A 14,318-nucleotide genomic window follows, 5' to 3' on the forward strand; every position below is an offset into this window, starting at 1 on the left:
TGGCTGACACCCAGGGGTGCTTAGTGAGCTCAGGAAGTCAGGGCAGAGTGCTCAGGGCCAGCCTGGGGTCCTGGCCTGCTATAAGTGGAATGGTGTTGGGGAGAGCTGTCAGTTCTGAAGCCCAGTAAAGACAGCGGGAAGGGGAGGGGTGCTGGCAGAGGTCTGATGGGGCAGGGTTGGTGCCTAGGCCGAAGAAGCGGTGCCCTGGTCATCGCCCACTGACCCAGGCAGCCTGCAGTTCCCCACTCCCTGCCAGCGGCTCCGTGCAGCCCTCGGCCAGCCCGCCTGCGGACACAGGGCCCCCTGCTGGGAAGACTGGAGCCCACCTGGGGCGGGAGGGGAGAGTGGGACATGGCGGCTGCAGGGCCCATGTCTGGAGGACAGCAGAACAGCAGCGTTACGTGAACTAGGAGATACGCCTGGTCTCAGGGCTGGGCTGGGGTCCGCATCTCCCAGCGCCTTGACCCACCCCCACCTGCTGGGGAAGTCTGTGAGGGACCCAGGGACAGGGGCCCCCTCACCCCACCCGGCCCAGGGCGCAGGTTTGGCCCATACTGGGGGCAGCAGGGAGCCGCCTGTGGGGCGCGTGACTGTGTTGGTCACTCAGTCACGTTTGACTCTCTGCTGCCCGTGGACTGTAGTCCGCCAGGCTCCTCTGTCCATGGGATTCTCCAGGCAAGAGTACAGAAGTGGGGTGCCAGTCTCTTCTCCAGGGGATCTTCCCGACCCTGGGATCGAACCCAGATCTCCCCGACTGAGGGCAAATTCTTTACCATCTGAGCCACCAGGAAAGACCCGGATCCTGACAAGGCAGGGCCTCCGGGGAAAGATGGGAAAGCTGTCTGCCACCGTTAACGCAGGGGGAGGTCCCGTGTAGAGCAAAGCCTGAGCACGGCCAGCTTTCCTGGCCGCCCGTCACCGCTCGCCTGTCCCCACAGACAGTACTACTGGTACGACGAGCGGGGCAAGAAGGTGAAGTGCACGGCCCCCCAGTACGTGGACTTCGTCATGAGCTCCGTGCAGAAGCTGGTGACCGACGAGGACGTGTTCCCCACGAAATACGGTGCGTGTCCCCGCCCCGCCCCGCCCCGCCCACGACCCCGCCCACTCCAGGCTCTGCGCCCTGAGCCGCCAAGGCAGCACCTGGCCCATGGGCGGTACCATCGCCCAGGCCCCTCCTCTGCGGCCAGGGCACCGAGCGCCCTGGGCGCTGGGCCGGCTTCGGCCGGGTCGCGGGCCCCTGGTCCCAGAGGCGCCCGGCGCAGCGGGGAGAGCGCTCACCGTCGGGACCCCGCTCGGCGCCCAGTCACTCGGGCGCTGCAGGCGGGCGCACAGGGAGGCCTGCGGCGGGGGGAGGGAGACAGACCCCGGTCCGGGGCCGGGGTGGTGACCCGGCCGCCCCGCAGGCCGCGAGTTCCCCAGCTCCTTCGAGGCCCTGGTGAAGAAGATCTGCAAGTACCTGTTCCATGTGCTGGCGCATATCTACTCGGCGCACTTCAAGGAGACGCTGGCGCTCGAGCTGCACGGACACTTGAACACGCTCTACGCGCACTTCATCCTCTTCGCCCGCGAGTTCAACCTGCTCGACCCCAAAGAGACGGCGGTCATGGACGACCTGACGGAGGCGCTGTGCGGCGGGGGCGGCGGGGACGGGCCGGGCGGGGCAGCGGGCGCACAGAACCACGTCAAGGAGAGGTGAGCCCGTCGGCGCCCGCGCGCGTCCGTGTCTGTGCGTGCACGGACTGTGGGCGCCCGGACTCTGGCGTCGGCCCCGAGAACCTTGGACTCCGCTCGTCCGTGGCAGACACCTCCGGGGCCGCCCGTCTGCGTCTCCCTCTGGGGTCTGCCCCTCCGGGTCTTCCGCGCCCGCCCCGCCCCCGGCTCGGCCTTGGCCTCCGGGGAGACACGCAGCGGGGCGGGGGCCCTTCCCCGCGGCGGGGCCCGCAGGCTTCGCTTCTGCCGCCCATTGTCTTGGCTCGGGCTGGAGTGGCTTTTAGAGACCCCGGCCTGGCTTTCTCCTCCCTCCGCCCGATCTGGACTCTGGCTCAGGGCCGGCTGGAGGGGCGGGGAGGCCGCGTGTCTGGAGCCCCGCGAGCTGCAATGTCTCCCTCCGCTGTCCTGACTGCCCAGGAGGGGAACGGGGCTGGCCAGGCTCCGGGCTGCGATGCCCTGGGGGGCGGCCTGTGCGGAGCCGCGGCCGGGGGCAGGAGAGCCTGGTTTCCCTGTGCGGGTGTAATAAAGAGACTTCTCTCAGGTCAGCTCCTGTGTGTGTCCTCAGCGTCTCGGCGCTCCGTGCTGTGGCGGCCTGGCCATGCGCCCTGCTCCTCACATGGCCTGGGGCAGCGCCCTCCCTTGCATGCCAGCCCACGAAGCTCTCACTGAACACAGCTGTGCTGGCCGAGAGCAGGTGCTGCCTCCCTGCCGGGGCTCACCCGGGACTCCCCTGCTGCACATGTCCACAGGTTGCCAGGAGCTGGGGGCAGGGCTGTGTTCTGTGGGTCAAGTCCCCAGGGGTTCTGGACCCTCTGGTGTCCCTGTGGTGCACTCTCTGCACACTGGCAGCAGGGACCCTGCAGTGGGGGCCACAGTCTGCCAGAGGTGGGCGTCCTGGCCAGCCGGCACAGAGGCTCTGCTGCAGGGCCCCCCTCTGGACTTGGCAGCATCGCTTGGGTGGGTGTAGGATAGCTGGGGGGGTGGTGTGAACAGCCCTGGAGCTGGTCCAGCCCCCTGTGGGCAGAGACGCGCCTGCAGGGCCCTGCGCCTTCTCCGGGTGTTGATTCCTGTCACACACCCCACCCCAATCCCCCGTCAAACCTGAGTGGCAGTGATGGGACCCTGGGCTCTGGTCTTGACTCCCAGCTACTGGGGCTCCTATACTCTCCCCACCAGCCTGTGCCCTGCTGGGTCCTGAATTTCCTGCCCTCCTGACGCTCAGCTGACCTCAAACTCAGTTGTGGCCAGTAGACCCTTCCTCTGCGGCCCTGGCATGTCACCAGCCCCCAGGCCTAGCGGGGCCACCTGCTCCCTCCGCCTCCCTGCAGGACAGGCTCCTGGCTGACCACGCTGCGCCCGCGCACAGGCTGCCAAGAGCCCTGCGCCTCTGGGAGGCCATGGCCCCTCCAAGGCCACCCATCCTGCTCACTTCCCCTCTGCCTTCCGGCTCACTGTGAGCCCTTGGCCTGCAGGCCGCATGGGCTGTCTCCCTCCTCTTCTGGGTATGGATCTCTGAAACAGAGGCCTCAGGACGCAGGGGAACTGGACCATGGTTGACCTGGTGCCCAGGGAGGACTCTCTGGGGAGAGCCAGAGTAGGGGCGGAAGGGAGCCGGCCTGCTGGGTCCCCAAATGTCTGTGCAGCAGACTTGTGAGCAAGCAGCTTGGATGTTTAGCTGAGGAGACTCCAGCCAAAGTGTCAGAGGTGCAGCCTGCTTTCTCTGCTGCTTATAGTAAAACACATTGAGAGATTGAGGAAGAGCTAGTAACAAGAGGGATCAAAACACTTGATGGTCGAGAAGGTCTCAGCCAAGCCCGACTGCAAAAAGACACTAGAATGAGGAGATCACCTGTCAGGAAATGCAGCCTGGAGAAAAAGCCAAGGGTTGTTGGGCAGCCTTTTGCTGGTAACGCAGAACATGAACCAGGGCAGAGATTCTGTCATAGAGTCTTGGAACAGACTTCAGTCGTCCCAGCAGAAGCCAGAAATGGGAAGAATCTCGGGAGGATCTGAAGGAGCCTCTTGTCTTAGGAACTGAACCCGCACGACATACCACGATACTGCCATGGTTCCTGAGAACTTCATTCCATCAGAAACGCTGCCAGGTTGGACTGAAGGGGCAGACGGTCTAGTGGGAGGCTGTTGGACTGCAGCTCTCGGCAGGACGCAGACTGATGGAACCTCGGCCGAGGACGCTGGCTCCTCTTCTCTAAAATGAAGGGCTGAAGGGGGCAGAGGGTCCTGGGGGTGGAGCCCTCAGCTACAGAGGGCAACTCCCAGGCCTTGCTGGGCACCGGCCTCACGGGGTGTGCCGCGCTGGACTTGGAAATCCTCCTCCTTCGTTTTCTCCCTTTTTGGATGGAAACACCCGTGCCTGGCCTCTTGAAGCTGCTCTACTGTTCTATTTTGGAGGTCGATGACCTCTAGTTTCAAAGGCCCATATGGAAAGGGACAGTTCCCCAGCGTGTGCTGGGACAGTTCATATTCCGCGTCCGCTATTACCTGCTTCAGGTGGTTTAGGTGAGGTTTGGAGCTTGACTTGCCTCTGTAGTGGGTGGAGACTTCAGGAAAGGGGTGTGTTTTACACGTGAGATGGATGTGGAACTTGCTAGGGAGCAGTCTGCAGTGGGCGGGGCACACCACCCCCCCCCAACCCCGAGAAAGAGCCCACCCCCCGCGCCTGGAACCTGTCGGCCTGTTGCCTTCCCCAGCATCGGGGGACAGCTGCAGATGCAGGGAGCTTGCTCACCGGCTGGACCTGAGGGGGGAGACGGCTGAGTGTGGTCACGGGGCTCCTTCAGACCGAGCAGGGAGAGTCGGCGACGCGGCGCTGGCCTGGCTCCCGGCTCCAGGAACGCAGGGGCCTCCAGAAGCTGACCGAGGGGTGTGCCTGGTGGCTCAGTTGTTAAGAACCGGCTTTCAGCGCAGGGTGGTTCAGCCCCTGGTTGGCTCCTCGTGCCGTAGGGTGACTGAGCCCACATGCCTACACTGAAGAGCCTGCGTACCCCAACGACACAGACTGGGGGCCCCAAGAGTAAATCAACAAATGCTAAAAAAAAAAATAGCTAAGGAAGGAAATGGATCTTCCCCCAGGGTCGGCAGAAGTGAGGCCATTTCAGTGAGACCACATTCCTGAACTTCAGAACTTAAGAAGGTATGTTTGTATGGTTTCAGTTCAGTTCAGTCACTCAGTCGTGTCCGACTCTTGGTGACCCCATGAATCGCAGCACGCCAGGCCTCCCTGTCCATCACCAACTCCCGGAGTTCACTCAAACTCATGTGCATCGAGTCGGTGATGCCATCCAGCCATCTCATCCTCTGTCGTCCCCTTCTCCTCCTGCCCCCAATCCCTCCCAGCATCAGAGTCTTTTCCAATGAGTCAACTCTTCGCATGAGGTGACCAAAGTATTGGAGTTTCAGCTTCATCATCAGTCCTTCCAATGAACACCCAGGACTGATCTCCTTTAGGATGGACTGGTTGGATCTCCTTGCAGTCCAAGGGACTCTCAAGAGTCTTCTCCAACACCACAGTTCAAAAGCATCAATTCTTCGGTGCTCAGCCTTCTTCACAGTCCAACTCTCACATCCATACATGACCACAGGAAAAACCATAGCCTTGACCAGATGGACCTTTGTTGGCAAAGTAATGTCTCTGCTTTTTAATATTCTGTCTAGGTTGGTCATAACTTTCCTTCCAAGGAGCAAGAGTCTTTTAATTTCATGGCTGCAGTCACCATCTGCAGTGATTTTGGAGCCCCAAAAAACAAAGTCTGACACTGTTTCCACTGTTTCCCCATCTATGTCCCATGAAGTGATGGGACCAGATGCCATGATCTTCATTTTCTGAATGTTGAGCTTTAAGCCAACTTTTTCACTCTCCACTTTCACTTTCATCAAGAGTCTTTTTAGTTCCTCTTCACTTTCTGCCATAAGGATGGTGTCATCTGCATATCTGAGGTTGATATTTCTCCCGGCAGTCTTGATTCCAGCTTGTGCTTCTTCCAGTCCAGCGTTTCTCATGATGTACTCTGCATATAAGTTAAATAAGCAGGGTGACAATATACAGCCTTGACGTACTCCTTTTCCTATTTGGAACCAGTCTGTTGTTCCATGTCCAGTTCTAACTGTTTCTTCCTGACCTGCATATACATTTCTCAAGAGGCAGGTCAGGTGGTCTGGTATTCCCATCTCTTTCAGAATTTTCCACAGTTTATTGTGATCCACACAGTCAAAGGCTTTGGCATGGTCAATAAAGCAGAAATAGATGTTTTTCTGGAACTCTCTTGCTTTTTCCATGATCCAGCGGATGTTGGCAATTTGATCTCCGGTTCCTCTGCCTTTTCTAAAACCAGCTTGAACATCTGGAAGTTCACGGTTCATGTATTGCTGAAGCCTGGCTTGGAGAATTTTGAGCATTACTTTACTAGCATGTGAGATGAGTGCAATTGTGCGGTAGTTTGAGCATTCTTTGGCATTGCCTTTCTTTGGGATTGGAATGAAAACTGATCTTTTCCGGTCCTGTGGCCACTGCTGAGTTTTCCAAATTTGCTGGCATGTTGAGTGCAGCATTTTCACAGCAGCATCTTTCAGGATTTGAAATAGCTTAACTGGAATTCCATCACCTCCACTAGCTTTGTTCATAGTGATGCTTTCTAAGGCCCACTGGACTTCACATTCCAGGATGTCTGGCTCTAGGTGAGTGATCACACCATCGTGATTATCTGGGTCATGAAGCTCTTTTTTGTACAGTTCTTCTGTGTATTCTTGCCACCTCTTCTTAATATCTTCTGCTTCTGTTATGTCCATACCATGTCTGTCCTTTGTCGAGCCCATCTTTGCATGAAATGTTCCCTTGGTATCTCTAATTTTCTTCTCTTTCTTTCCATTGATCACTGAGGAAGGCTTTCTTATCTCTCCTTGCTATTCTCTGGAACTCTGCATTCAGATGCTTATATCTTTCCTTTTCTCCTTTGCTTTTCACTTCTCTTCTTTTCACAGCTATTTGTAAGGCCTCCTCAGACAGCCATTTTGCTTTTTTGCATTTTTTTTCCATGGGGATGGTCTTGATCCCTGTCTCCTGTACAATGTCACGAACCTCCGCTCATAGTTCATCAGGCACTCTGTCTATCATATCTAGTCCCTTAAATCTATTTCTCACTTCCACTGTATAATCAAGGGATTTGATTTAGGTCATACCTGAATGGTCTAGTGGTTTTCCCTGCTTTCATCAATTTCAGTCAATTTGGCAATAAGGAGTTCATGATCTGAGCCACAGTCAGCTCCCGGTCTTGTTTTTGCTGACTGTATAGAGTTTCTCCATCTTTGGCTGCAAAGAATATAATCAATCTGATTTCGGTGTTGACCATCTGGTGATGTCCATGTGTAGAGTCTTCTCTTGTGTTGTTGGAAGAGGGTGTTTGCTATGACCAGTATGCTCTCTTGGCAAAACTCTATTAGCCTTTGCCTTACTTCATTCCGTACTCCAAGGCCAAATCTGCCTGTTATTCCAGGTGTTTCTTGACTTCCTACTTTTGCATTCTAGTCCCCTATAATGAAAAGGACATCTTTTTTGGGTGTTAGTTCTAAAAGGTCTTGTAGGTCTTCATAGAACCTTTCAGCTTCTTCAGTGTTACTGGTTGGGGCATAGGCTTGGATTACTGTGATATTGAATGGTTTGCCTTGGACACGAACAGAGATCATTTTGTCATTTTTGAGATTGCATTCAAGTACTGCATTTCAGACTCAGTGGAATGTGGTCCACGGGAGAAGGGAATGGCAAACCAGTATTCTTGCCTTGAGAACCCCATGAACAGTATGAAAAGGCAAAATGATAGGATACTGAAAGAGGAACTCCCTGGGTCAGTAGGGGCCCAATATGCTACTGGAGATCAGTGGAGAAATAACTCCAGAAAGAATGAAGGGATGGAGCCAAAACAAAAACAATACCCAGTTGTGGATGTGACTGGTGATAGAAGCAAGGTCTGATGCTGTAAAGAGCAATATTGCATAGGAACCTGGAATGTCAGGACCATGAATCAAGGCAAATTGGAATGGTCAAACAGGAGATGGCAAGAGTAAATGTCAACATTCTAGGAATCAGTGAATTAAAATGGGCTGGAATGGGTGAATTTAACTCAGATGACCATTATATCTACTACTGCGGGCAGGAATCCCTCAGAAGAAATGGAGTAGCCATCATGGCCAAAAGGAGAGTCTGAAATGCAGGACTTGGATGGTTTAAGCCCCTAGGTTTTTGATAACACGTTATACCAGCAGCCTGTGTAAGACAGGCCATGGAACTCTTACAGGGTCATCAAGGGCCGAGAGTGTCCACGAAGGCACTGCACCCAGGGCCCGACCCTGCGGACAGGCCTGACCGCAGCATAGACTCTGCAGCCCCACCTGCGCCCTGGAGCCGGCACTTGGCTCCCCGCCTTGCTGGGGGACTGTCTCCGCGGCCCCCGCTACGCAGACACCCCGGCTTTGACGTTCACGCCGCTTCTCTCTCCCCGCCCTGGCCACCATCTCTGCGCCCTGCACCTCCACCCTTGCCAAGCCACACCGGGAGACCGGGCTGCTGGGGGGCGGGGGCGGGCCCGGGGGAGGAGGTGGGGACTGGGCCTGGTGGGCGAGGGTGAAGCAGGAGTAGGCGCGGGGCCGCGGGGGGCGGGGGGCGGGCCAGGCCCCTCCCGCGGCGAGCTCTCTGCTCCGCAGCGCCCCCGGAGGCCGGCCGGTGGGAGCAGGGCCTTTCAGCGCCGGGACGCGCCTCTCCCAGGGCGGGCGCCACTGTCAGCTGAGCGCCTGGACCGGCCAGGGTGGGCTCCGGGCAGGGCAGAGGGAGGGCTGAGCGGCAGCTGCACCCACGGCTGGGTGTCCCGCCCACCGGCTCTGCCCCAAGCAGCGCGCAGCGCCCCCGCCCAGGGTTACCCTGGTGGGCAGCACCCACGCCGGTCGGTGGGTCACCAGGCCTGCAGCGTCATCCTATGATCCTTTTTGTTTTCTGCTAGGGCGCATTGAAGTCTCTACTTCACAGACATAGTGCTCAGTGTAAAGTGCTCCGAAGGCGTCTGTCTGCACACGCTGATGTAGTTATAGGAGTAAATAGTAGCAGCAGCAGCTTTTGGCTTAGCTTGCTTTGGTTTCTTTTATTTACAACCGAGAGAGAGCTTGGTGGAGAAGCGGGACTTCGGGAGAGGGCGTGCCCCCTGAGGGAGTGCGCTGGTGGGCTCCCACGGGAGGCTGCGGGTCGCTGGTGTTGACTGCGGTGTCCTCTTCGGGGATGACAGTCGAGCCCACGGAGGCCGACTCGTCAGAGCGCAGACTCTAAGAGGGCCAAGGGGAGAGCTGAGGCGGCCTGTGGCAAGTCAGCTGGTCTCAGTGAAGACACGCAGAACCGTGGGGTCAAGAGAACCTCTCTGGAGGCCGGTCAAGAGCCAGACAGCCACGCGCCTTGCCAGGGTGTAGCAAGCAACCCCCTCCCTCCACCTGGTTCTTAAGCTGAAGTGAACGGGACACCACTAGTGCAGGGACCGCAGCAGAACCTGGGCCCTCAGCGATGGGGCGGTTTCCAGCGTCGCCCCCCGGCCGCAGACCCTCGTGAGTCTGGGGCCGCTGCAGCGGAGGCCCCAGGCTCAGAGCTACGCCCGGGAAGCCCGGCGCCTCCAGCACGAGGGCCGAGAGGGGAGCGCGGGAACCCTAGGCCGGATCTGCCCGCCCCAGGGCCAGACGGCAGCACCTCGGAACAGCCGGTCGGGCGGCTGTGGGCCAGGGATGGCGCCGCCCCCACCACGGGCGAGACGGCCGCCCAGGCCGGTCGCACTGTGCTGGTGCGGACGGCTGGGTGCACAGTCCCCTCCACACGCGGGGAGGCGGCTCCGCGGGCCTCGTGCTCCCCGCTGGGGGCCCCGGCCAGGGGCTGCTCTGCGTCCCTCCTCACGGCCGCATGGTGACTCCCGGGTGCTGCCCTTGAGACATGGGGCTGGGTGGCCCGCGGCCCTCAGGAGGCTGGGCCTGTCCTTGGCGTTGCAGCGACGGGGCGGGGGCGGGGAGGGGCGGCTGCCCGCCTGGGGTCGTGGTGCCTCCACCCCTGGCGGGAACCACGCTGCCCTGCCAGCCTGCTGTCCCAGGGCTGCCCACCCGCCTCGGCCCGTCACTCCGGGGCTGGGCCACACGCCCCTCTGCCGCTCCCAGCACAAGGGAGGGCTGGAAAGGAAGGTCATCGTCCTGGAAGGGCCCGGGTGCGGTCTCAGGGTGCTGGTCTCGGGGAGGCAGCAGAGCCGCAGTGGCCGGGCGGGGGCGCGCTCGCCCGGTGCCCGTCCCCAGCAGCGTGCCCTACCGGCGTCCGCGCCCCACCCGGCCCCGCCCCCGCCGCCGGGCAGACGTCGCGCCGTCACGCTTGCTGGCTCGGTCCCAGGCCGTCCCACGTCCCACCCGCCCGCACGGAGACTGGCGTGGGTGACTTTACGGAAGGAATTTATTGTTCGGAACTAAGTTGCTCACAGTTATTTGATGGGGGTACACGGGGTGGGCGCGTCCGTTTCCGTGACGTCTGTGTGTCCGAGTACAAAAGAGGAAGGCTAACAAGAGTATTGCTTCCCGGTCCTCGTCTCTGGAGAGGCCCCTCCCACGGGGACCGCGTGGCTTTTGCTGTTATAGGTGTTTCGTTTTTTGTTATGTACTGAGACCCCAGCCTGGGGCGGGGTCAATGGAACAGAAGCATTAAAATGTGTCCACGACGGGCGAGCAGGCAGGTGGACGCGAGGTGGACGTGTGGCGGCCAGGGCATGCAACCCCGCCTGCCGCGCGGCCCTCCGGACGCAGGGACTCGCTGCCTTTCTCTTTGTCCTTGGTTGTTTTTTTTTTTTAACTTTTTGTCATTTTAGTAAAAAAAAACCTGCAATGCCCCGCTGTCTTGCGTGTTATGTGTAGGGGGCCAACTCGGGCCTTCCCCAGGTCCCACACTCGGACACAAAACCAAGATGGGGCCTGGCCCGGGCCCCCCAGGATGGAGTCACGTCTCCTCGGACCGAACCTGGGACAGAGCGAGCCACGCCGTTCTCTAAATATATTTATATGTGTGTGTATAGAAAGAACCGAACTCCAAGTCTAGTCCTGCCCGCGGCCCGCCCCCACCCCCAACACCCTTCTCCAAAAACAACCAAGAAAAAAAGTTTATAAAAATATCTTGCAGGAATTCTTTAAAGTTTACAGTAGCTTGCCGGCACTGCACCGGCCGGCTGCCCCCAGCACCCCGACGGCTCTGTCCACGGGGCACCTCGGCCCAGACCCCACCCTGCCCAAGACACACACACGCACACACACAGACAGACGGACGGACAGACGGCAGGACGGCGCTGCTGCTGCCCCTTCCCTGAACAGAGAAGAAACTCAATAAGTTAAAACAGCAAATAAATAATACTGATCTCGGCCAGCCTCGGGGCAGCGGGCACGCTGGGCCCTGGGTCTCTTTCCACCTGCGGCCCCCAGGGAGCTGGGGGTGGGACACGGCGGGTCAGGTGGGCGGCGCTGAGGTGCATGGACGAGGAGCGGCGGGGTGGGGGGGGGCGCGCCAGGGAGAGGCCGAGGCAGCAGGGCGAGACGACTGCTTCGCCCCCTCGGGCCCGCCCCGGAGGCCGGCTGGACCCGCCAAGGGCGCTGGTCAGCGCGCGTCCAGTTGGGGGCCTGGGTCCTCCTCCCCATGGCCATGCGGAGCTGAAACTGGGCAGAGCTGCCGCGCGGGCAGGCGGGCGGGCAGGCGGCGGGAGGAGAGGGCGGGTCTGCGGCAGCTGCCTTCGGTCAGCCAGAGTCCGGCGGAGAGCACGGAGGGCGGCCTCGTGGAGGTGACATGTTAACTTTTCGGGATAATTCCTGGTATCAGAGTGGAGACAGTGGCGTTGTCAGAGACAGGCAGAGAGAGAGAGCAAGAGAAAGAGAGAGCGGGCCCGGTCGGCCCGGCCTGGGCTGCGAACCCCGGGGCCCCCTTTCCTTTCCTCCCCGGCTTCACGACAGTCTAGACGGACAGACGGGCGTGGCCCTGGGTCCACCCGGCGGGTGGGCGGGCAGCGGGCTGCACGAGGGGAGGGGGCTATGTGTCTGTCTAAGGCTGCTCCCGGCGGGCGGCGGGCAGCCCCGTCCTGGCCGTGTCCTTGCCCGCTGGGTACTCGGCGTCCCCTCCAGGGCCGGGGCCAGCGGCCGCGGAGTCCCCGAGTGGGCCGTGGGCACTCCGCTTGGCGGGCGTGCTGGGGGCCTGGGCCGCCTGCCCGTTCTTCTCGTCTGAAAAAAGTTGTTTAATTACGTCAAAGAAGTTACTCAATGGGCTGCCTGGGTGCACAGAACAGAAGACAAAAGAAAAAAAGAAAAGAGAGAAAAGGAGGGAGGGAGGGAAGAGAGAGAACAACAGACGAATGAGCCAGGGGCCCACTAGTGCGTCTGCGCGGGCGCGGGGCCGCGGCAGCAAGCGGGGCTGGCGGCCGGGGGCTCGAGGCCTCCGGGCGGCGGGCTGGGGCCCAGGCCGGCGGGGACCCTCCTCCTCCACCAGGCCTCCCGTCACCCTGAGTCCTCAGCGGCGGGAAGGCCAGGGCTGGGCGGGACCCGGGGACTGGAGGCCGGAGCCAGTGTGCCCGTCACACTCCTCCTGGGAGGCCTGGAGCCCCGCCCCTGGCCAACCCGGGTGGCACAGCGTGGACACAGAGGTCAGCAGCAGACAGACAGACGGATGGATCAGTGGACAGGCATGGAGCTTGGGTGTGGTGAGGGCTGGGGCAGGCAGCCAGAGTGGGGGCCCTGGTCCCGGAGAGACCGTCCCGCGGGAAAAGGAAGGGGCAGCCGTGGGGGCCCAGCCCCACAGGGGCCCTGTGGTCCTGGCCCTGGGGCACATCAGGCCCTCCTCCTAAGCCAGGCCCCCACCTGGGCAAGAACAGGCAGGACCCCCATCTCTGCTCCAAAGATGGAACAGCAGGAGCCCTGTCCCGCCCCGTCCAGTGGCAGAGGGCCTGACCCAAGCCTGCAGCCCAGGGGGCGCCCTGACCTGGGGCTGGAGCCCGCAGCTGGGAGCCTTGCTGGCCTTGGGGCCGAGGCGCCCCTTCCTACCCTAAGTCTTGGAGTCCCTCCCTGGCCTGCCCTGATCTTGGGCCGGGCCTGCGACCGCTGTGGGAGCTGAGTGAGGGAGGCGGCTGGTGGCAGAGCGGGGGGGCTGGGCACAGCCGGGCGCCTTGGGGGCAAGCGCGGCCACGTGTGCGTGTCCAGGCCCCTCAGGTACACAGGGACCCCAGGACAGCCGGGGGTGGGGGCAGCACCCGCCAGGAGCAGGCTGCAGGGGGTGCGGGGGTGAGCAATGGGGTGACAGGCTGGGGGGCCCAGGTGCGCGTGAGGGGTTCTTACCACATTTGGAAAGCCTCCCCGTCATCATTTCCATACAGTTAGTGGTGTCTGGAGCACAGAACGGAGAGAGGAGGGGAGACGTGTGAACACAGCTTCCAGCTCAGACCTCGAGCTGGGGGGCAGCCTCAGGCCGGGCCCTGGGAGGGGGCGGGGCCCCGGGAGGGGCGGGGGCATAGGGCGTGGCCAAGGGTGGGCGGGGCTGTGGCCAAGGGGTGGAGCCAACGCAGGCGGGCTAAGAGGGCGGGTGCTCAGAGAGGCGCCAGAACATGGAATCCGGGGCTCAGCGAGGAGATTCCTGTCGGAGCTGCACAGGGCTCGGCAGAGGGCAGCGGAGAGTGGGACCCCTCTCCTGGGCACTGAGGGGTCATGCCTGGCCCTCCCTCCCCTCTGACTCTGGGTCCAGGGCACTCGCTTAGAAGCTGAGAGGTCCAGGCCTCTGGCTAGGGTCTGTGCAGGCCACCTTTGGGTCCTCAGCCTACCACTCACACTCTTTGACGTGGTGGCTACAAGGTGCCCCTTAGCCCCAGACTCAGGGAGGCACCCCGTTCCCGACTCTCTCCACCCTCTGCTGGGCCAGGCCGGGTGGGCTGGGGGTGGGGAAGGCAGCCAGGCCCTCTAAGGGCCCCTCCCTGGGCTGCAGTGGGGCCCTGCTGGAGTGGATACCAGGTCTCAGCCCGGTGCCCCAGAGGGACCCCAGCTTCTGCCCCCTCCCCACATCCAGTGGCTTTAGGAATGAGCTCTCTGGATGAGCGAGTCCAGTATGAGAGGGAGGGACCAGGTAAGGGCCCTGGGGGAGGGGCTGGGGTCCCAGCCTGGGCTCCCCAGGTCCAGGGCTCCCTGAAGGAAGGCAGGGCAGACGGGCTTGGCCCAGAGCTGGCACCCAGCAGTCTCCAGGGAGGCGGTTCAGACCCAGAGCTGGCGCGGGGGTGGGGCCCTGCAAGAAGGGTCGGTCCACCAGGTTTGTTCCTGGGCCGGCGCCTAGCATGGGGGACACTGGCTGGCGGGAGGGGGCCCCCTAGGGCGGGACTCTGCCTGGCCAGGAGCGCAGACAGCCCGTGTCCCTGTCCTCCAGGCAGTTCTCCAGGCCCCTGCTCGCTTCCCCGGACAAGCTGTCCTGCCTCAGCTTCGGCCTCCCCCTGGGAGCGCTGCCTCCTCTGAGGTAGGGGCATTAAAGGCACAGCCCCCAGGCCAGCCAGCTCCCAGGGCCGGGGGAGTGGGCCCCCTCC

At 61.3% G+C, this 14,318-nt stretch overlaps 2 protein-coding genes across 25 annotated transcripts in view; one reads left to right on the top strand and one right to left on the bottom strand.

Moving 5' to 3' along the window:
- Positions 1-2,258, top strand: part of MOB2 (MOB kinase activator 2) — a 52,643-nt gene extending 50,385 nt beyond the window's left edge. For both annotated transcript variants that reach the window (XM_061407449.1, XM_061407448.1), the window contains exons 4-5: positions 939-1,063; positions 1,407-2,258. In XM_061407449.1, the coding sequence (XP_061263433.1) occupies positions 939-1,063; positions 1,407-1,699 (418 nt within the window). In that variant the 3' untranslated portion in view covers positions 1,700-2,258. The remainder of the gene's footprint in view (positions 1-938; positions 1,064-1,406) is intronic.
- Positions 2,259-10,168: 7,910 nt separating this feature from the next.
- BRSK2 (BR serine/threonine kinase 2) overlaps positions 10,169-14,318 on the bottom strand; it is a 48,938-nt gene continuing 44,788 nt past the window's right edge. For 4 of the 23 annotated variants that reach the window (XM_061407426.1, XM_061407430.1, XM_061407427.1 and 1 more), the window contains one exon: positions 12,029-13,140. In XM_061407426.1, coding sequence (XP_061263410.1) covers positions 12,803-13,140 — 338 coding nt within the window. In that variant the 3' untranslated portion in view covers positions 12,029-12,802. Of the gene's footprint in view, positions 13,141-14,318 lie in introns of all 23 variants that reach the window. The other 19 variants (XM_061407428.1, XM_061407433.1, XM_061407429.1 and 16 more) reach the window with 11 other exon arrangements.

The sequence above is a fragment of the Bos javanicus genome, chromosome 29 (genome assembly GCF_032452875.1).
Source record: "Bos javanicus breed banteng chromosome 29, ARS-OSU_banteng_1.0, whole genome shotgun sequence".
NCBI classification, from domain to species: domain Eukaryota; kingdom Metazoa; phylum Chordata; class Mammalia; order Artiodactyla; family Bovidae; genus Bos; species Bos javanicus.